The sequence below is a fragment of the Schistocerca cancellata genome, chromosome 6, assembly GCF_023864275.1.
Source record: "Schistocerca cancellata isolate TAMUIC-IGC-003103 chromosome 6, iqSchCanc2.1, whole genome shotgun sequence".
NCBI lineage: Eukaryota > Metazoa > Arthropoda > Insecta > Orthoptera > Acrididae > Schistocerca > Schistocerca cancellata.
The window spans coordinates 152,628,245-152,652,412 of NC_064631.1; the positions used below are offsets into that span (position 1 = coordinate 152,628,245).

At 40.2% G+C, this 24,168-nt stretch overlaps 1 protein-coding gene across 1 annotated transcript in view; it reads left to right on the forward strand.

Moving 5' to 3' along the window:
- The window catches only part of LOC126191417 (dedicator of cytokinesis protein 9), a 374,795-nt gene that overhangs the window by 288,515 nt on the left and 62,112 nt on the right, over positions 1 to 24,168 (forward strand). Inside the window, exons 28-31 of the mRNA XM_049932289.1 lie at positions 391 to 551; positions 6,249 to 6,369; positions 6,461 to 6,811; positions 18,562 to 18,824. Coding sequence (XP_049788246.1) covers positions 391 to 551; positions 6,249 to 6,369; positions 6,461 to 6,811; positions 18,562 to 18,824 — 896 coding nt within the window. The remainder of the gene's footprint in view (positions 1 to 390; positions 552 to 6,248; positions 6,370 to 6,460; positions 6,812 to 18,561; positions 18,825 to 24,168) is intronic.

Genomic DNA, 24,168 nt, shown 5'->3' on the forward strand with positions numbered 1-24,168 from the left:
TTCCAAGTAAAATTGTGATAAGAATGCTAAGGGCTTTCAATGTTGTATGTTTGAGGCTAAGTTGATTCAGAATACTCAAAGAAAATTGTTAACAAGCAATGTTGATAAAGGAAATATGACCTTATCTTTAGTGATCAGATTAGTGATTTAGTTACTCCTCGAGACATGGAGTGCATTGGAAATTATGATTTGAGGAAGAAATGTTTAACTTGAAATGGATGATTATTGCCTGAATGGTGCTTTTTATTACTGGTAATGGGTATCAAATTATGTAAAAGACTTAACTCTCTAATTTACAACCAGTTTGTTTGGAGCCATTGACCACTTTTTCAAGAATGTTGAATATTTTAGCAGTTACCTGTATTCTGAATGTAAGGCTTGAATTAACAGGTGATGCAGTCCTTTGTGGAAGACTATGCTATGAGCTGCTAAGGTGCTGTAATAGCAGACTGTCAACAATAAGACAAGAATCCTGTGCCATATTGTATCTTCTGATGAGAAGTAATTTTGAGTTCAGCAATCGCAAAGGTCTTACAAGAGTCCACTTGCAGGTTGGTGTACTTTATTTTATTATTTATTTTATCACGTTACCTTAATTAGTTTTTTGAATATTGATGACCAACACATTATCCACATTAAAAAAATTCTTTACTTAGTTTATATCCACATTGGAGCATGCGAATTGTCCATTTACACTACAGTATTCAGGGCATTAGATGGAGAGAATTTTCTGATTTCCCCCTGCTCTTCTTCTTCTTCTGTTCCCAAAACTTTTTCACTATTTCCGATCTGGCTACCCTTTCTTCATCAGTAAAGGAGTATAATTTTCATTTAAATACAGTATGTCCTGGGAGGAATGGCCATTATTCAGCTGTATGACAGGAATAATCATTCGAAGTAAAAAAGTCTGGTAAACGTGGGCTCTAAAATTCGTATCTTAAGAGCTGTGGGCACTTGTTCAGTATGAGAGATGCATTTCACAGTAGCAAACATGAGCACATGCTCATATACTATGTGATCAAAAGTATTTGGACACCCCCAAAAACAAACATTTTTTCATATTAAGTGCATTGTGCTGCCAGCTACTCCATATCAGTGACCTCAGTACTCATTAGACATTGTGGGAGAGCAGAATGGAGTGCTCCTCGGAACTCACAGACTTTGAACGTGATCAGGTGATTGGGTTTCACTTGTGTCACACTTCTGTACGTGAGATTTCCACACTCCTAGCCATCCCTGGTTCCACTGTTTCCGATGTGATAGTGAAGTGGAAACGTGAAGGGACATGTGCAGCACAAAAGCATACAGACTGACCTCGTCTGTTGACTGACAGATACCACCGACAGTTGAAGAAGGTTATAATGTGTAATAGGCAGACATCTATGCAGAACATCACAAAGGAATTCCAAACTGCATCAGCATCCACTGCAAGTACTATGACAGTTAGGCGGGAGGTCAGAAAACTTGGATTTCATAGTCCAGCAGCTACTCATAAGCCACACATCATGCTGGTAAATGCCAAACGACGGCTCGCTTGGTGTAAGGAGCATAAACATTGGACGATTGAACAGTGGAAAAACATTGCGTGAAGTGGCGAATCACGGTTCACAATGTGACAATCCAATGGCAGAATGTGGGTATGGCAAATGCCAGGTGAACGTCATATGCCAGCGTTTTTAGTGCCAGTGGTGGCCCAACTGCGCCCGGTACCAGCAAAGAAGTCTTGACAGCAGGGACCGTGGGTGAAGCATGTAACACCTGGGGTGTATCATGCGACACACCAGACTCCCCAGTGCCGCTACACTCCGAGGCAGCCCGTTTGCGAACAGTGGCCAGCTCCTTCTGCATCCCTACACAGCAGTCACACATTGTATCCATCCTAAGAAATCAACAATTTATGGTAGAGAGTTGAGTAATCAACTTTTAACTAGATTGCTAATTCACTAAAGGCGGCTGATAGTTGACTAAACTGTGGTCACTAGACACTTGTTGTTGGAAACAATGAAAATAAGCACTAATTGTCTCTGGACTGTATTCAAAACAAACACAAAATCTATGGAACACTATTACTAGTATTCAAAAATTAAAGCTTACCAAAAGCAAAAACACATGGAAAAAGAAGTGACAAGTAAGAAAAACACAGTTAATACATAAATTTACGTAGCTTGCTGCACAGGAGATGTGAAGCAAACGGCATGTTGACATCTACACCACACGTCAAGCCACCATATTGTGTGTAGCAGAAGATATATAGTTTCCCATTATCCTTTATAATTTTACCTGAATGAGAATGAGTACTGTTCTCTCTTGTTCACATACCACCTTATATCTGTCTACTCTGTGTGGTGATCTGTATGGTTGTGCCATATGGTGATCTGTGTGGTTGAAAATGAAGAACACACTTTATATGCCGTGATCGCAGTGTAGGCGCTTTTATGGTTCCAAGATAACTGTTTTCAGCAGTCCTAGGCTGCCATCATATTATCTTATGGAACTTGTTATAAAATTGTCTTGTTTCATTACATGAAGTCAAAGCATAAAAGGCACTCCACACACATACATGTCTTGATAAAAATCCAGTTGATAAAATGCACACAATTTATAAAATCCTTATAACATCCATGCAAATCAGTGCCAATCGTGTTGATGGAAAGGATGTAATGAAATGCTTACTTGCCAAGACCAGTCAGATGTGTGAGTATTACTGACTGTACTTTAAGAACAGGAAAGGCCTAGATTGTGTTGAAGAATAATGCTGGCAGAAACACCCATGTCCAGAGCTTCATAACACTAAGTGAAGTGATGCAATGATAAGATGTTAGACTGTGTCAACTGAATCTGCCAACAGTGGATGTCATTCTCATCCCATAATGTAATGATGATGTGGTTGTGACATCATACATGCTCAACTCGAAAAATAATAGAACAATGACAATATTTCTTTTGCATCTGTGTTACTTTTTGGAATGTATATTGAAGTAACAGGCAGATCTTTAGGATAACTTGAGGTCTAGATTAAGTTGGAAGATGGCTTTTTAGTTTTTAGTTGGCAAAGCCAACAAATGTGGGTGATCGGAGTGGCCGAGCGGTTCTAGGCGCTACAGTCTGAGCCGCGCGACCGCTATGGTCGCTGGTTCGAATCCTGCCTCAGGCATGGATGTGTGTGATGTCCTTAGGTTAGTTAGGTTTAAGTAGTTCTAAGTTCTATGGGACTGATGACCTCAGCATTTAAGTCCCATAATGCTCAGAGCCATTTGAACCAACAAATGTGAATACAAAATCTTAGATGTGATGGCACACTGTTCTGTAGTATCCAAGGTCTAGGGTAGATTTGGTTGTGAGGTGGCCAAATGGTGTTGAATGCTACAGTTAATCTGTTGGACTCACGTTTGGGAAGATGGTGGTGCAAGTTGCCCTCCCATCATCCAGATTTAATTTCTTCACAATTTTCCTGAATTGCTTTTGGCAAATGCCAGTATGGTTCTGTTGGAAAGGTGCAGTTGATTTCTTACACCATCTTTCTCCAACCCGATCGAAAACCGTACTATTACTTATTTTTCATAACATTCACAAATAGAACCAATGTGTTAGTCTTAATAGTGAAAGTATGTCTACAATACCATATGTTTAAATAGTGCTATTAGAGTTTTACTCCTAATCACATTCAGAGAACATCATAGGTTTTTTAAGCAAAGTCTAATAAACTAGTAGTCAAATTAATTGTTTAAATTCCTCGTTAACAAATTAGATAACCATAAAGAAATTCCGGTAAGAGAATATGTGTTTGATATCAGTACATTTTATTATGACTGCACCAAGAGAGTAGTGTGGATAGAGATAGAAAGTAGTCAAATGTAACATCACTCATTAGACGAGAGTGACATTTATTTTCCAATATCCAAATTATGCTGTTTTTTATATTTTTTTATTATTATTATGCCTGTAAACTTCCATCTTACTGAAGTATTTGTCTTATTCCCTAATTTTGGTTGCTTATGAGGAAGATAATCATACTTAGTTAACCGTGTTGGGATAGAGGGAAGCTGACCAGTTTGCAAAGCTTCTTCCATTTCACTTTTATAACTTGGTATTAAACAGTTAAGAAATAAGCTCATTCCTTCTTTGTTTAGCTCTAAAATGCTTTTTCCCTTCATAATTAAGTTGTGTCTTCCTGCATTTGTTCCATCTGAAATATTGTCAAAGAGGCCAGTAGCTAGTTTTCTGTCACATAAAACACTGCCTTTTTACTTTGAGAAAGAGTTATATGCTAAATAACAACAAGATCTGGTAGTAATTTTTTTAATTATAGCACACAATGTACAAAGATTATTTAATCTGTTATGAGTAAAGAACCAGTGTGGAAATTCTGATGAATCTGAGACATTTGATAAACAATAATTTATCCTTTTTCTGGTCATTGAGCTCTTTGGCTAAGAAATACAACAACCTGATACTTTTTGTATGTATTTTTGTTTATTCCAATACGCATTTTGGCCTTTCACCCATCTTCAGTAGGTATAATACATATCTGAATCATCAGTAGGTATTAAAACATTGGAAGCAGATTGGATGCTGGAGCTGCCCTGTGCAAAAGAACAATTTTGTTTAGCTGCTAGTATTTTCAGGCTTTCACCTGTCTTCTGTTGGCATAATACTTACCTAAATCTACAGCAGGCGTATAGTCATTTTTCATAGCACAGCAGCAGCATTCAGCTTGCTTTCTTATGTTTTAATGGTGTACTTAGGCCTACTGAAGATTTGGGTATGTATCAGTATTATGCCAATTGATGATGAGTGAAAGACTAAAATGCATATATGGATAAACAAAAATACACAAAAAATGGCCAATAGCTGTATTTATTAAAATACCAACATTTGATAAATGGTGTAGAATACCCAGTTATGTGAATTTTGTTTGGAACAAGTTAGAGAGGAAAAAAGGAGCAATGATGAGATATAAGAGGACTTGGTCTTTTGCCTCCTTTTCACTCTCTCTCATTTAACCTTAGTTCCTGACTTAGAAAACTAATGTTCTGAAACAGTAAGATGAGATTTTCTTTTTAAAATTTTTATGGCAATCTTGCATTAATTCTATTGCATTTTTTACAATTGTTGTTACATTTGTTGATCTTAATTGAGGAGTTCCCTTGATTTGTGTACTGACCTTTTTTTATCATTAGTAATGATGATTTTTTTTATCATTAGTAATGATGAGCTAGTTGTGAGAAGTGAAATAGAGAAGAAATGGCAAGTAAAACAACAGTATAATACAGGAGAGTAAACAGATATTCATGAAATGTAAGTTAGCGTGGTTGTTCGTGTAATCTCTGACGTAATTGAAAACTTAGTTTGGAGTATTTATGATGGAAAGTGGCACATATATTAAAAAGACGAAAAAAAAATGGTGAGGAGAAGGATGTTGCATAAGAGAACTTCTCCAAATACATGGTATCCAAAGTGTAAGGTGTTTTTGTTGTTGATAGAACTAAATTTTTCTTGCAAGTAGCATGTAATCATTTGTTCTAAACCATTGTTCCTAATATGAATGCAGACATTTTGTTTCCACAGCTCATCTTTTGTGTGTGATACTTATTTTAGTTGAGAGCCTCTTCTTTAATGCCTTTGTTTTCTCATGGTCTTTTTCTGCTTCTGTAGTTCAGATTGATGTTAACAAAGTTACTGGATCCCATTTCATAGATGCATAAACTATTGCTGTTGTAGTTACATATTCATTTTTTTAACTTCTTTGTTTCTGTAAATCCAAAGCAAAGATCATTTGGAGACATTCCTTTAAAACTAACAACATAAAAAGATAAAAAAGTCTTTTTAAAATTATAAGTACATCATGATTTTCCTGTAGTAAACTTTTATAGTTGACTGCAGTCCAATAAATATTCAAGTGGTCACCAGTGCCACACCACATGTTGTGAAAATGCCTCTGGAAACAAAGTTATTGTTGTTGTCAATAAAAAAAATATTTTGTAGTGTGCAGTTAATTAGCTCATTTTGCAACACAGTTAATGTTGTGAGCTGTTGTACCATTACATTTTGATAGTGAAATGTGGAAAGACAGATGAATATATCCATCTAGTGCATGTTTTTAAACTATCATTACTGCATTTAATTGGGAGTGATTCTCTCAAACACCTTTCCTTATTCTCAGAGATAAAAATGTTACTGTAATGTTGCTTTTGAGTTTCCTGTTTTGTAAAAACCTGAATCAGAAAATTTTCCTCTGTTGTTTTCAGGTGATAATTTCTGTATCGCAAATGTTGGGAAATGTCATGGGTCTGAACAATGCCCGTTTCCAAGAATCACTTTCTCTTATAAACAGTTATGCATCTAGTGACAAAGTAATGAAGGGTACAGGTAAGTAAAGATCACATATCACTACATTATTACGAGTTTTATTCTATAATATCTAATGCTGAAGTTTGTTTCCTAATGATATTTCTTATAGGTTTCCCTCTGGAAGTGAAAGACCTTACAAAGCGAATTCGAACTGTGCTGATGGCAACAGCACAAATGAGGGAACATCATCAAGATCCAGAGATGCTCGTTGATTTACAGCACAGTCTTGCCAACTCTTATGCATCCACACCTCAGCTTAGACACACGTGGCTTGAAGCAATGTCTCGCAACCATGACAAAGAAGGCAACTATTCAGAAGCTGCATCATGTCAGTTGCATATTGCTGCTCTCATTGCTGAGTATCTGAAATTAAAAAACATCCACAACTGGGGTGCAGAGGCATTTGAAAAAATTTCATCCAACATAGCTAAAGATGAAAGAAGTCTGAAGTTGGATGCAGGTAGTCCATTTAGTCTTATGTATCCTTGTTCCAAATGCTATTAATAGTTAGATATGAGTATTTCTTTTGTGAGTTGTTATGAAGTGTAGGTTAGAAAATGCAAAACCTAGTCTCTCACATGCATCAATTAACAGGGGATGGATGAATGAGATGGATGAGTGGACAAAATATACACTCACTATGTGTGTAGTAGAGGCATTGGACTGTGTGTAGGCACATAAACAAAATCTGGGACATAGAAGTTCAGCTAATTTTTTTTTTTTTTTTTTATCTTTGGCACACAGACACATTTGTACACACAAATTTGCAACCAGTCACCCAGACCTTTGTGCGTGTGCGTGTGCGTGTGTGTGTGTGTGTGTGTGTGTGTGTGTGTGTGTGTGTTTGTTTGTTTGTTTATCTTTACTCATTCCATTGTTTGTATTTCATAGAATTTTCCAGTGTGTTATTTATGTATTAATGACACTCATGCATATTCTAAGGGAACAGAATTAACACATCGTGAAAACATATCATTTTTGTGTGGGTGATCACTGTTTCCTGTTCTTGCACTTTACCTATATCAGTGATCGATATTTTTAAAATGAATTGATGTTCTGTTACTGTCTCAAAGTACTGTGCATACAGGCAGATAATTTGTTAATTTATTTCATGTACTACACTTTGCTTTTTGATTTATACTTGTCTACCTGTTACAAACAGTCCTGTGTTATTTCTAAAATATCCTTGTTTCTTAATGGATCACGTAGGATCTAAGAAAGACACCCAAAACTTTTTCTAACCAAGGTATAAAAGAAGCTGGTGCAGTTCATGGTACAGCTGGGTACTGATAGTTCTCTCATAAATTACGGATATCAGTCATTCTCATCATCATCATCATTTAAGACTGATTATGCCTTTCAGCGTTCAGTCTGGAGCATAGTCCCCCTTATAAAATTCCTCCATGATCCTCTATTCAGTGCTAACATTGGTGCCTCGTCTAATGTTGAGCCTATTACTTCAAAATCATTCTTAACCGAATCCAGGTACCTTCTCCTTGGTCTGCCCCAACTCCTCCTACCCTCTACTGCTGAATCCATGAGTCTCTAGGGTAACCTTGCTTCTCCCATGCGTGTAACATGACCCCACCATCTAAGCCTGTTCGCCCTGACTGCTACATCTATAGAGTTCATTCCCAGTTATTCTTTGATTTCCTCATTGTGGACACCCTCCTGCCATTGTTCCCATCTACTAGTACCTGCAGTCGTCCTAGCTACTTTCATATCTGTAACCTCAACCTTGTTGATAAGGTAACCTGAATCCACCTAGCTTTCGCTCCCATACAAAAAAGTTGGTCGAAAGATTGAATGGTGCACAGATAACTTAGTCTTGGTACTGACTTCCTTCTTGCAGAAGAGAGTAGATCGTAGCTGAGCGCTCACTGCAATAGCTTTTTGCTACACCTCACTTCCAGTTCTTTCACTATGTTGCCATCCTGTGAGAATATCCATCGTAAGTACTTGAAACCATCCACCTGTTCTATCTTTGTTCCTCCTATTTGGCACTCAATCCGTTTATATCTCTTTCCCACTGACATTACTTTCGTTTTGGAGATGCTAATCTTCTTACCATAGTCCTTACATTTCTGATCTAGCTCTGAAATATTAGTTTGCAAACTTTCAATCGAATCTGCCATTACAACTAAGTCATCCGCTTATGCAAGACTTCTTATTTTGTATTCACATATCTTAATCTCAAGCAGCCAGTCTATTGTTTTCAACATATGATCCATAAATAATATGAACAACAGTGGAGACAGGTTGCACCCTTGTCTTACCCCTGAAACTACTCTGAACCATGAACTCAATTTACCGTCAACTCTAACTGCTGCCTATCTATGTAAAGACCTTTAATTGCTTGCAAAAGTTTGCCTCCTATTCCATAATCTCATAGAACAGACAATAACTTCCTCCTAGGAACCCGGTCATATGCCTTTTTTAGATCTATAAAGCATAGATACAATTCCCTGTTCCACTCATAACACTTCTCCATTATATGCCGTAAGCTAAAGATGTGGTCCTGACAACCTCTAAGAGGCCTAAACCCACACTGATTTTCATCCAATTGGTCCTCAACTAATACTCGCACTTTCCTTTCAACAATACCTGAGAAGATTTTACCCACAACGCTGATTAAAGAGATACCTCTGTAGTTGTTACAATCTTTTCTGTTTCCATGTTTAAAGATTGGTGTGATTACTGCTTTCGTCCAGTTTGATGGAACCTGTCCTGACTCCCAGGCCATTTCAATTATCCTGTGTAGCCATTTAAGACCTGACATTCCACTGTATTTGATGAGTTCCGACTTAATTTCATCCACCCCAGCTGCTTTATTGCACTGCAATCTATTGACCATTTTCTCCACTTCCTCAAATGTGATCCTATTTCCATCATCATTCCTATCCCATTGTACCTCGAAATCTGAAACATTACTGATCGTATTTTCACCTACATTGAGCAACTCTTCAAAATATTCCCTCCATCTGCCCAAGGAATCCACAGAATTCACCAGCAGTTTTCCTGACCTGTCCAAAATACTTGTCATTTCCTTCTTACCTCCCTTTCTAAGACTGCTAATTACACTCCAGAATGGTTTTCCAGTAGCTTGACCCAAAGTCTCCAACCTGTTTCCAAAGTCTTCCCAAGATTTCTTCTTGGATGCTGCAATTATGTGTTTGGCTTTGTTTCTTTCTTCAACATAACTTTCTCTGTGTACTATTATTATCATGATAAGGAAAAATCCTGGGTGGGCTACAAATGAGCAAGTATGACCATCCTTGTGCAGAGAAAACATTGAATAGTAGAAAAGCTCACAAACTTTCTACCTTAGCTTTGGAACTTGAATTTTTTTTTAAATGTAAGGGCCACAACATTGAGATAATGTAGCAGATAACGCACAAGCAACACCATTCATATTTATTAGACACAGTTTGAATAGTTGCTAAAAGTGCACTTAGTGTGTACCATGGTTTTTCCATTGCATATTGTTGGTAACAGTTTGTATGATGAATGATGGGAAGTGAACATGATGAATCCAAAGTCAGATACAGGTTACCAGTCACATTGCACATTCACAGATTTTCTATAATTTTCAAAGGAAGTGATCTTCACAGCAGTTTTAGTTGAATTATTAGGTCCCAACCTTACTACTTCTTTAGAAATTGTCACATATTCTGGAAATAAATAAGTAAATAAAAATAAAATGTGGGAACAAAGACTATAAATTTCATTGCTGCTTGTGTGCTGTTTGATCCCACACAAACCACACTCAAAAATTGTGACATATTTGGAAACAATGGCCAATTATTTGTGGCAAGCAGGATTATAAATTTCATTGCTTCTTGTTTCACTCACAGCAGTTTAAACTGTGCTGTTAGGTTCCAATCTAACCACATCTTTGAGACCTTGATACATTCAGAAAAAACAGCGAAATATTTTTGACAAGCAGGTTTATAAGATTGAGCGATTCTCGTTGGCTACCATATACTAACATCTGATGGGATACGAATAACAATAATAAACTGCCAACAAAAGTGTGTAATGGAAGAGTCATGGTATACTGTTAGTGCACTGTAGCTGAGTAGCCATTTTAAGTAAATTGTAATGATTGTGATTTTGAAGGTTTTGTAATAGCTTGCTGAGAACTTGTGGTCTCTTCTTTGTAGAGGAGATAATAGTATTAAATGTCCTCTGGAAACATAATCAAGGGGAATGTCCTATCCAGCTGGCCAGATGTAGTTTTTATTTGGTTTCATTAAAATGATTACCAAGAATGTTTCTTCTGTAAGCTCATATCCAGTTTTCTCCACTATGTTTTTCCATTTCGAGCTTGTCCCCTTTCGCTAAAGATCTCAATTATGGAAGAGCAGACAACTATTCTTTCTTTAATCAAAATATCCACGGGTGTACTGCCGGCCTGCAGTGCCCAACAGGCACAGTATTTCGGTGATCATACATGTCGCCATCATCAGGTGAACTGACGGACTGAGCTCCTGTGAACGTGCTGGCACGGAGATCCGTACGCTATGGCTGCTCAGAGGGAACTGGGTTCGGTCACGGCGGCAGCCGATTTACATACCCTCCGCCAGCGGCGCGCTCCCTCCACTGTCCGTGCCCTGTGTCACGGTCGCGCGGTGGAACGGATTGTGACGGCATCTGAGATGACGTCAGTGTGATGGCTCTGTCCGCCGTAGTCATCACAACTATACGTTTGCTCGATTTACTCTTGATTAACCCAATCTCTGGTTCCCAAGCCTTGCTAAGATTATAGCCACAGTCACGGTTTATGAGGTCATCATTGGTGCGAATTTTGATGGCCTCTCTAACAACACTGTCCCAGTATCTCGACGTCTGTACCAGAATCCTCTTGCGTTCATACTCCATAGCATGATTTTCCAACAAACAATGTTCAGCGACCGCCGACTTGCTCGGATACATCAGTCGAGTGTGCCTCTGGTGTTCACGGCATCGATCCTCGACGGTACGCATCGTCTGACCAATATACGACTTGCCACACTGACACGGAATCTGGTACATACCGGCCTTCCTCAAACCGAGGTCATCTTTGGCGCTCCCCACCAGTGCACGAGTTTTATTCGGTGGACAAAACACAGTTCCGACCTGGTGTTTCTTCAAAATGCGGGCGATTTTCCCCAAGAGTGTGCCTGTATATGGAATAAACGCAGTGCCTACCTCCTCCCTCGTGATTTCATACATCTCCACAGGTTGTGCTGTAGTGGTTGGGCGGAGAGCACATTGAATCCGCCACTCTGAGTACCCATTTTCCGTGTAAGACTGTCATCAATTTGAGTGGTATGGTGTTGAGTGACGATGCGGTCTCGGTTTTGCAGAAAGGTCTCAACTTCGCTCCCACCCCCGAGTTCACTCCGGTCGCAGAAATTGTTAGTGCTGTTGAGCAGGTTGCAGCTTGACTTCCGCCTGAATCAGCTGAGGAAATACGTTGTGAAACTTGTTGTGTGTTGACGAAATCCAAGCCGATGAAGTCAAATATCACCAATAAAGAGAGGGCGGCCATTCGTGATCTGAGGGAGCGCTCTGAAATTGTTGCCTTACCGGCTGACAAAGGCAATGCTACAGTTGTTGTCTCCCATAAGGACTACACTGATAAGATACAGAGCCTGCTAAATGACGATTCCTACTGGAAGATCAGCGTTGACCCTACAAAGAAGGTGGAGAACAAGACGAGGTCACTTCTCAAGGACGCAGGTTTACCGGAGGGTGACGCTAAGAAATTGTTACCCCAAGGTCCGGTACCACGTAGACTATATGGACTCCCGAAGGTTCACAAAGAGGGGGTGCCATTACGCCCCATTGTCAGCAAACCTACTTACTTTTTCCGTTATGTGGACGACACGTTTGTCATCTGGCCACATGGTATGGATAAACTCCTTTACTTCCTTACACATCTAAACTCCATACACCCCAACATCAGATTCACTATGGAGACTGAAGCGGAGGGTAAATTACCTTTCCTTGACGTCTTGGTCAAGAGAAGGGCTGATGGCACCCTAGGTCATGGGGTGTATCGGAAGACAACGCACACTGATCTGTATTTGCACGCAGACAGCTGCCACCACCCTTCACAGAGGAATGGGGTAGTTAAAACTCTAGTACATAGGGCGCGCACTATCTCTGACGCAGAAAGTGTACCCCAGGAATTGGAACATCTGAGAACTGTATTTCGAAAAAAAAATGGGTACTCAGAGTTGCAGATTCAACGTGCTCTCCGCCCAACCACTACAGCACAACCTGTGGAGATGGATGAAATCACGAGGGAGGAGGTAGGCACTACGTTTATTTCATATACAGGCGCACTCTTGGGGAAAATCGCCCGCATTTTGAAGAAACACCGGGTCGGAACTGTGTTTTGTCCTCCAAATAAAAGTCATGCACTGGCGAGGAGCACCAAAGATGACCTCGGTTTGAGGAAGGCCGGCGTGTACCAGATTCCATGTCAATGTGGCAAGTCGTATATTGGTCAGACAATGTGTACCGTCGAGGATCGATGCCGTGAACACCAGAGGCATACTCGACTGATGTATCCGAGCAAGTCGGCGGTCGCTGAACATTGTCGGAAAATCATGCTATGGAGTATAAACGCACGAGGATTCTGGTACAGACGTCAAGATACTGGGACAGCGTTGTTAGAGAGGCCATCGAAATTCACACCAATGATGACCTCATAAACCGTGACTGTGGCTATAATCTTAGCAAGGCTTGGGAACCAGCAATTGGGTTAATCAAGAGTAAATCGAGCAAACGTATAGTTGTGATGACCACGGAGGACAGAGCCATCACACCGACGTCATCTCAGATGCCGTCGCAATCTGTTCCACCGCGTGACCGTGGCGCAGGGCGCGAACGGTGGAGGGAGCGCGTCGCGGGTGGAGGGTATGTAAATCGGCCGCCGCCACGACCAAACCCAGTTCCCTCTGAGTAGCCATAGCGTATGGATCTCCATGCCGGCACGTTCACAGGAGCTCAGTCCGTCAGTTCACCTGGTGATGGCGTCATGTATGATCGCCGAAATATTGTGCCCGTTCGACACTGTAGAGCGGCAGTACACCCATGGGTATTTTGATTATCAAAAACGCCGGGAGAAACTCAAGAATCATATTCTTTCTTTATGCCATCTTTCTTAAAATTGGGTTGCAGTACAGAAATAAATTTATGGCGAATTGGGGCAGGGGATTGGGAGAGCCAAAATAATAAAATTCTTGCCATTAAAACCACAACAACATGAACACAGCAGGCAGCAAACATAACATTAGATGAAGTGTACTACATGCCTGGAAAATGATTACAATTTCAGTGCAGCTGCAGTAAGTAGGGAGAAGTACTGTATTTACCTGAGTATAAGATGACCTACCGTATTTACTCGAATCTAAGCCGCACTTTTTTTCCGGTTTTTGTAATCCAAAAAGCCGCCTGCAGCTTAGAATCGAGTGCAAAGAAAGTGGAAGTTCTGAAAAATGTTGGTAGGTGCCGCCACAACTAACTTCTGCCATCGAATATATGTAAAGGTACACAGGCATGCTTTGTAGGCACAAAGATAAATACTGGCGCCAAAACCTCCGCGTCAGTAAATAAATTACAAAAAAAGGTGGAAGACGAGCTTTTTTTTCTCCGCCCCGAGTTTCGACCACTGCATTTTCATACATTATCCAATGAAGTAAATACAAATTCCGTATTGTTCATCTTCGAATGTAGCAGAATTTCAATGTATTGCGAAAATCCGACATGCAAGACTGTTTGGGATGTTTGTCAATATGGCCAACTCTACTTTCTGAATTTTTTCCTACCTGTGAGAAGAGATGGTTGCTAATAGGAACCTGATGAAATGTGAATCACGTGCTGTATTCTCTTCACCATAGGAATAATACGAATATCAACATTTTGTCATGTATTCTTTCGCGTTTGCTGCTATCTCATTTAAATCCTGCCTGCCTAATAACCTACGAAACTAGAGTGCGACAACAGCAAACGCGGAAGAATATACGTATCGTGTCATGTTTATATTCGTATTATTCTTATGCCTAATAGTGATACAGTCGGAAATGAAGCACGGCAACTGACTAGATTTTGAATTCTAAGATGACTCTAATTTCTGTGCAGAATTTGATGTACTAAAGAAGCGGCCACAAAGATTTTCAAACGGAGAAACATTTTCGCCTAACTCTCGTTCAGAACATGTTCTCTCATACGCAGTCTATTATTTGGTTCTTCTTGATCATTATCAAAGAAAGCAGCAGTGTAAGTAACAACAAATAGCAGTCTCTTGCCATTGTTTCGCTAATGAGACGATTACTTTCTCTTTTTTTTAAATTGTAAGCGGCAGTAGCGCGCACAAAAGCAAGCCATGCCGCGAGCGGCGACAGGCCGTAAACACGCACTATCAGAATGCGACAAACAATGCGTGACACAGTACAGTAATGCATTTTCAGCTTAGAGTGATGCAAACACCTATAACAAAGAAAACAGCACTTATCAGATCAAAGCAAAATAAGCAATCGATTCAAACCAGACGAAGCACGTGAAAAAGGAAGGATACCCGTATAAATACGGACGGAGCGCCTGACGCATAGCAATGGCTACCTGGTAAAGCTTAACTGCTAAACTTACGACTCGAACCAAACTACTGTAGCTGTATCGTCATTCATTCGACCTAAATTGTGTCTCATATTACAATGGACCAACTTTGTTTCGATTTGGAGGTCCGGCCTAAAACTTTACTCTCCCCTTGAATTTCGAGTCTCAAATTTCCGGTGCGGCTTAGATTCGGGAATTTTTTTTTTTTTTTCCTGTATTTCGAGTCTCATTTTTCAGGTGCGGCTTAGATTCGAGTGCGGCTTAGATTCGAGTAAATACGGTATGTGCCTACAAACTTAACATTATATCTATTCTAAATTTATGCCATTTATTGATAGTCTAAGTTTTGATAATGCAAAGAGACATAAAATAAATGAAAAGAACTTACATTAATTTGCCGACCACTTTCTATCTACATTTTTCACTTACTAACCCTGTTGTCTGTGGTCTCACTATTTTTAATCACCATCATCATCATCATCGTCATCATCCTAATAGCACAGTTGTGAATTTTATATTTTCTTTGTCACAAATATTTGGGTGTTTCTTCCGAATGCGTTGTGATTTCTGAGATTGTGGTTACCTGGAACCTGAGAACACAGCTGTTTTTATCCAGATACGTGTCAGATTTTGCGTCTATATTGAGGTGGGAATGTTAAAATGTCTCTTACTTCCGAGCATATTGTTTGGCTGCCGCTCTCTGGTTGGCTTTGTAGAAGCAGCAGCCTAACCCCCGTAAACCCCCCCCCCCCCCCAACCACACCCTTTTGTTCCTGTCTTATGGCATGGTGAGCATTGATAACTCTGCAGCACGAAACATGTAAGTTCACAGCTGGCCCCTATCTAGACTTGTACAATCTCCTGAAGAAATGAATACTATCGTTGAGTATTTTTCCAATTTTAAAGTCAGTATAATTCCAACATCGAATGGATTCAAGTAGATTGCAGTATAAATGTGGTAGATGTTCCTAAAAAGCCAAATTATGCAGTCTAGATTCCCAAATCTGGCAACATTATGTAATTTGCTGCCCGCTCACTACTTCACTCCCCGCACTCCACCGGTTTCCTCTCCAACCCTATGTTTACCATTCCATTCATGGGTGAATCGATGGGGTTTAACTGCTGTCCGATATTGTGGTGAGATCTTGGGACCTCATTCGCAGTTGTTGCGAAGTGCTGTGGGCCATAATTCGTATTGGTGGACGATAAAGCCCAACCTGATAGATCGCGGGTGGCTGGTTTTTTTTTAATTGGAAATAGAAGATATTGCATGCATGGTGTGACCTTCTCGATTTCCAACACATAGAACAAGTCTGGGATGCACTAGGGAGATGGCTTGCATCACATCTGCATCCACCAATCACTCTTCAAGACTGTAAGCTGCTCTGCAGGAAGAGTGGGTTCAAAATGGGTCAAATGGCTCTGAGCACTATGGGACTTAACATCTGAGGTCATCAGTTCCCTAGAACTTAGAACTACTTAAACCTAACTAACCTAAGGACATCACACACATCCATGCCCGAGGCAGGATTCGAACCTGCAACTGTAGCAGACACGCGGTTCCGGACTGAATCGCCTAGAATTGCTCGGCCACCATGGCCGGCGAAGAATGGATGTTATGCCTCAACCTGAAACTGATGATATCATTCACAGCATGACCCATCATTGTCAGCCCTGCGGTGCTTCCAGAGGTGATCGCACACCATACTGAGCACGTTACCCAGTTGTCGGAATGTGTGTGCAAATCCGTTAAGTTGGAAAAATGAAGAACATTTTTGTGTACCATTATGCATTTGCAGTTGTTTACATTCTGTGTTCTTTTTATTGTTTCTAGTTTATGATCACCATTTATATTGTTTTGTGGCAAAATAAACACAATCATGCAAAATCTCTGTTTGTTGATTTATTTTGGACACCAGTATGTATTTACCATCACTCAAGATTTCTTTGCAGTTATCTTCCTTGTACATTTGTTTGTCTGTCAAAGTTCTGTGATTTCTATTTTTAGTAATCTCAATTCCTTCTCAACGGAACTGCCTAATATGGTATTCATTGTCTCATTATCAGTGACCTTAGATAATTGCAAATGCATCTCATCATTCTTCAGTATCCCACTTTTTCCATTTTGATTCTTCTGGACGATTCTTTTATCCTTCAGTCTGCTCTTTATCATTACTAAATTGAGAATCTGAGTTCTTATCTACACCTGGCTTTGCCCTATAATCCAATATTGGATTTCAGAATCTCTGTATGAATATGATGTAATCCAGCTGGTATCTTCCCCTGTCTCCAGTCCTCTTCCAAGTATATCTCCTCCTCCTCCTCTTCTTGTGATTTTTTAACAGTGTGTTTGCTACTGCCATCTGAAGTATATTGCAGAACTCAATTAACCTTTCTCCTCTCTCATTCCTACTGCCAAGCCCATATTTTTCCCATAACACATTTTCTATTCCTTCCCCTACTACTGCATTCAAGCTTCCATTACATTATTATCTCCCTTTATGCACTGAGTTACGTGTTCAGTAGCCCCATATACTTCATCTTATCTCTTCATTTTCTGCTCTGGCATATATACCTGAACAATTGTTGTTATTGGTCTGCTATCAATTCCTTTCACTGTATTGTTTGAAGTAACTCATTCTCTGCCTTCCTATTCACACCAAAAACTACACATTATTAATAACAAAAGGAGGTTCAGCATTGGCCTTTGAAGTAGACATCTTTATTTTTGTTTCAAATCGATTTCAGTCACAGTTTGACTATCATCAGTGCTAGTATTGAAGCCCTGTGGACTCATAAATACAAGCAGTAAGATCGTAATACCTGCACATGTTGATGAAGAATACTTGTCAGACTGAAGATACAAAATCAACTTGCCCAATTGCATGGTGTGATGTGGTTTGGTGGTTATGGTGCATGCAGCTCCTGATGGAGTCTCCATTCAGAAAAATAGTACTCATGTTATTTCATTTTATGCTGCTATTTATGTTGCCGTGTATTCGTCTGACCAGAATTCTTTATCTTTTTTCAGCTTCACTTTATTGATCCCCACTATATCTCGATTGTGCCTTTGATACTTCCTTTACAAATTTTCTATCTTCTCCAACATGTTCAAACTTCTGACATGATAAGTCGGCCCATATGAACTTCATGTGCGGCCACACTGTACTAGAACTGTACTCAGGCAAAACGGATTGAACATACTGTGATAGAAATGTATATGTTTCATCAGATGGCTGTTGCATTACTGTGTGTTCTGTGCTGTATGTTTTAGTTATTGTGTATTACAGGCTTATTCGCCATTGTAAAGGTATTTTCTCAGAAAGAAGGTAACAAACCGAATAAATCATGATTACATTATAAGCCTATGGAGACCATGGATCCCTTCACCAAAGTATTCAGAAAGCACCCCTGAACAAACTATGAAAGTATGTCAGTGGAATTCTGGTTCACCCAATATATTGTGCCAAGAAATCAGATAAATAGTATATTTAAAACATTTCTATTATTAGTCTTGTTTGCACAATTACATTTTTGTGATCAAAATGACTTAGTTGTGGTTTATGAAATGGTGTGGTGTACAAAACGTATTTTATTTTACAGGTGTCCAAGACATCCAGTATTCTGAAATTAGTTTGTTAGAACAGTTGGAGAGATGTGCTGACTTATTAGTGAAAGCTGAACGCTTTGAACTCCTGGGTGATCTGTATAGGCTGATTATACCAATATATGAAGCAAAACGCAATTATGAAATGCTGGCTCACTGCTATCAAAACTTAATGCAAGCATATAACAAAATTGTAGAAGTAACACGATCTGGAAAGCGTCTGTTGGGTCGTTACTATAGAGTAGCCTTCTTTGGTCAGGTATGTATGCAAACAATTTTCATCAGCATTTTACCGTCATAACTTTTTCATTAATTTTTTAATAATGAAACAAGTTACCAAGAAAGAAATGATATTTTGTTAAAAAATACAAAGATAGTGAGAATTTTCTGTAATACTGGCCAATTTTAGCAGGAGAATTTGCTGTAATATGTGCCAAATTTAGCAGGACAAATGAACTACCACTTAGTAACCACCCACATTCATATGTTTATCATAGTGCTGAGCACCATTTTGTTTACTGTACTCACCTGTGGCCATTTTAAAACAGCCTGTTATCAAGTTTTTCAGTTCCAAATTGAATGTCGCCAAGAAAATAACTAATCTCAGAAGGCAGTTGCTCTTAAAGGTCCTAGCAGAGTCATAGGTACATTATGAAGTTCTTGTAGGATAGTGTGTTCATGTGGTTGTGCCTTTTTTTCTGATTTCAACCTGCAGCTATCAGAGAGTGTGGCACAGTACCACACAAAGTTTTTAAAAATCGAGATTATCAGTAACTATTTCCTATAGGTGTTACTTTTAAATTTCAGGAAACAAATGCAAAGTGTATTGTAAACCAATAGGAGGTCTTTTTTGTTTCTTTCTTTTTTTCTATATTTATTTATTTATTTATTTATTTTTTTTTTTTCATTGAACTTCTGTTAGATGAATGGACTGGTAAAAAGTTATCATCACACACGTTTGCTTTTTCTCCATAGAATATTATTTATTGTTACCTAATAAATGCTTTATGTCGTAGTGTTAACCTTAGATTTCTTATATTTTATACAAATAATAATGTTCAAGTTCAGAACACTCTGAACGACATACAAAAGATTTTACATTTTATTGCTAGTTTTAAAATATGAGGTCAGCATCATCCATGGTGCAGACTGAGCTAGTTCATTAAGAAATGAAATAACATGATAACAGTACTGGCAGTAATTATTGTGAATCTTCTTTAGTTCTAGACTAGCGGTGATATTAATGTCATGTTTATAAAAGTTGCTTGCCTCGTGAAAAAAACATGTTTACACCTCTAAAATCTGGAAGATTTCAGTCTTATTTGCGTGTTTGTACCAGTTTTGAAAACCATGCAAAAGGCAGAAAAACAAGTCGGGTGCAGATCTATATGAGCCTCCTCCATAATGCAGTAGCTACCTTCATTTGGTGTTTAAATACTTGATGACAATTTGTGTACCCGGTTTTGAATATCTTGAAGATCTGCTTCATTCAGCAATCAAGAGGGCTTACTGTCTCTTTGCAAGAACATTTTGATTGAAGGGATCTTTGTGATACCACTTTAATAATGTAGGAAAAGACAGATTGCTTCTTAAAAAAAAAAAGACACATCAGGTTACAGACTGGCACAATTAAAAGACATTTAAATAAAGCTTTCGGCCACAGCCTTCATCAGTAAAAGAGAGACACACACCATTCACACAGACAAGCAAGCACATATCACACACACACATGACTGCCAACTCCAGCATCTCGGACCAGAATGCAACATCATGTGGGATGCAAGCAGCAATCTTGAGGAGGTGGCAAAGCGGAAGGGATAGTAGTGTATAGATGGAGAGATAGATGAACTCTGTCAGGTGGAATGTGTAGGGACTAGACTGCCATCAGGTGCAGCATCGGGAAGTTGTGGGGAAGGGAGGTGGGGAAAGAAATGGAGAGGATTGGGGAAAGACGGGCAGATGCATTGGCATAGGGCTGCAAATAAACAGGGAGATGCATGAGAATAGGGAGGGGATGATGGACAGAGGGAGTGGAAACTATTGGGTGGAGGATGTGAGGCAGTATGTTACCATCGGTTGAGACAGGGATAATTGCAGGAGCTGACAAAATGTTGCAAGGATGGCTCCCATCTGCGCAGTTCAGAAAAGCTGGTTTTGGAGGGAAGGATCCATGTGGTGAAGCTGCCATTGAAATCAAGTGTGTTAATATTCAGCTGGATGTTGTGCCACAGGGTGATTTTGCTGTTGGCAACAATTTGACGGTGGCCATTCATCCTGGTGGACAGTCATACCAAGATAAAAAGCTGTCCAATGGTTGCAGCAGAGCTGGTAAATGACATGGCTGCTTTCACAGTTGGCCCGGCCTGTGTTGGGGTAGGATAAACCTGTGACAGGGCTGGAATAGGAAGTGCTGATTGGGTAGATCGGGCAGGGCTCCTGGCTCTTCCACAGAGATATGATCCTTGTGGGAAGGGGTTGGGATTGGGAGTGGCATAGGGATGGACTAGGATGTTGTGGAGGATGGGTGGACAATGGAATACCACTTTAGGAGGGGCGGGAAGTATCTCTGGTAGGATGTACCTCATTTCAGAGCATTATGATAGGAAATCAAAGCCATGGCAAAGGATGTAGTTCAGTTGTTCCAGTCCTGGTTCATACTGGGCGATGAAGGGGACACTCCTTTGTGGCTGGTTCTTCAGGATGGTGGGAGGATTGGGGGAGTGAGGGGAAATGGTACGGGAGATGTGTTTGCAGACTAGATCTGGAGGATAATGCCCACTGTGAAGGCCTTGGTGAGAGCCTCAGCATACTGAGCTAGGGAGTTTTTGTCACTGCAGACATGCCACCAGCGGGTGGCCAGACTGTATGGTAGGGATGTTCTGGTGTGAAAGAGATGACAGCTGTCAAAATGCAGGTACTGTTGGTGGTTGGTGGGTTTAATGGGTACATCTACATCTACATGGTTACTCTGCAGTTCACACTTAAGAGCCCAGCAGAGGATTAAATCTTTCCGTTCGAGCTCTGATTTCTTTATTTTATTATGATGATCACCTCGCCCTGCGTAGGTGTATATCAACAAAATATTTTCGCATTCGGAAGATAAAGTTGATGATTCAAATTTCGTAAATAGATTTCGCCGCAAAGAAAACCGTTTTTGTTTCAGTGACTACCACCCCAACACGCATATCTTATCAGTGACACTCTCACCCCTATTGCGCGATAACACGAAACAAGCTGCCCCCCTTTGCACTTTTTCTATGTCCTCCGTCAATCCTACCTGGTAAGTAATATTCCAGCAGAGGATGGACAAGTGTAATGTAGGCTGTCTCTTTAGTGAGTTTGTCCCATCATGTACGTGTTCTGCCTACAAACCACAGTCTTTGTTATGACTTCCCCACAATATTATCTATGTGGTCTTCCCAATTAAGTTGTTTCCAAGGTATTTAGTCAAATTGACAGACCTTAGATTTGTGTGATTTATCGTATACCCAAAATTTATCGGTTTCCTTTAGTACCCATGTGGATGACCTCGCACCTTTCTTTGTTTAGTGCCAGAGGTGTGGATGGAGGTATCAGAGAGGAGGAGGTCAACATCTACAATGGTGTCATGCTTGGTTGAGGAGAACTGCATAAAGTGGATGGGAGAGGTGTTGAGGGTGTGAAGGAATGAAGATAGGCTGTCCAGATCATGAAGATATCATTAATGAACCTGAACCAGGCTAGTGTTTGATGTTTTGGGAGGCTAGGAAGGTCTCTTCTATAAGGCCCATAAAAAGGTTGGCATAGGACGGTGCCATGTGGGTGCCCATGGCTGTGCCATGGACTTATTTATATATCTTCCTTTCAAATGAGAAATAATTGTGGTTTTGGATAAAGTTAGAAACGTGTATGAGGAATGAGGTAGTGGGTTTGGAGTCTGAAGGACGATGGGAAACGTAGTATTCAGTAGTGGTAAGTCCATGAGCATGACGGATGTTGGTGTATAGGGAGGTGGCATCAACAGTGATGAGTAGGGACCCAGGAAGTAAAGGGGTGGGGATGGTGGAGAGTTGCTGAAGGAAGTGGTTGGTGTCTTTGATGTGGGAGACTGGATTATGGGCGACTGGTTGGAGATGTTGGTCAGTGAGCTCTAAAATTCTTTCAGTTTGGGCACAATAAGAGCCACCATGGGGAATCCAGGATTGTTGGGTTTGTGAATTTTGGGGTTGTCGTAGAGGTAGGGAGGGAAATTTGCCTTAGGTAGATGTTCTGGGAAGGGCCAAAGGCTTTAAGAATTTATAGATGGAGGTGTCAGGTGACTGGCAGAGTCCTCCTGCCAGGTTGTCACTGTGGTTCATAACAACAGTGGTGGAAACTTTGTCTGCAGTTAGGATGATTATGTCAGGATTTGTTGTGAGGTTGTGTATGGATGTTTTTCTTCTACTGAAATGTTGGTGTTCTGTGGAAGGGACCTGGGGAAGGATGGTGAGGCTAAGTTGGAGGCAAGGAATTCCTGGAAGGTGACTAGTGGTTGGTTGGAGGGGGGAGGGGAGGGGGGGGGGGAGATGGGCAGATGATCACAGTTGGATAGTGGTATGAACTGGAAGAGGCAAGGTGTAGTTTCGGAATTAGGATAGTTTTGGTTGGAGGGATTGGCAGCGAAGAAGGGCTTCCACTGCAGGCATCAGGAGGAGGAGAGCAGGTCTTTGACAAGTCCAGCATGTTTAAGTTTCGGTGTAGGGCTAAAGGTGAGGCCTTTGCTGGAATTGGCGGTTGTGTGTGCATGGTGATGGTGGTGGTGATGATGATGATGATGATGATGATGATGATGATGATGATTGGTTTGTGGGGTGCTTAACTGCACCGTCATCAGTGCCCGTACACATCCCCAATCTGTACACAGTCCCTGTGTGTGTGTGTGTGTGTGTGTGTGTGTGTGTGTGTGAGAGAGAGAGAGGTGTGCTTGCTTGTGTGTGTGTGTGTGTGTGTGTGTGTGTGTGTGTGTGTGTTACTGATGAGGGCTGTGGCTGAAAGCTTAGTGTAAGTGTCTTTTAATTGTGCCTGTCTGGAACTTGACATGTATTCTTTGTGGTAAGTAGCAATCTGTCTTTTCCTATATTGTTGATATTTCTACCTGGAGTTTCCACTGTTGATTTTTGCCAAACGGCTTTTCTCCATCCTACAACCTTGTGATGTTTTCTTTGTCACTCTTCTCTACAGCATTACTCTTCTCAGGTTTTGTTCGTTCCTTTCATTCCTGCATTTATTCACCACCTTACAAACTGCATCTACTTTTGAGCAACACTGTATCAGCATTCGTCTACACACAACACAGACCTCGTGACCATGTGGATTGTTGATGCAGCATCTAATGCCCCATTTTCTTTCCTCTGATATTAATAATTATATTTTTCATATTGGTCCCACTTCATGCCTCATCCTAATGTTCTTTGTCACAACACACACACACACACACACACACACACACACACACACACACACACCTCATCATTCGTTTTCACCGACATTTCTGTATGTTTTTAACGTATTTGTCCATATTTTTACATGGTTTCATGTGGTCACGTATTTTGCATATTTTTACATATTTGTGTGTACTTCCACGT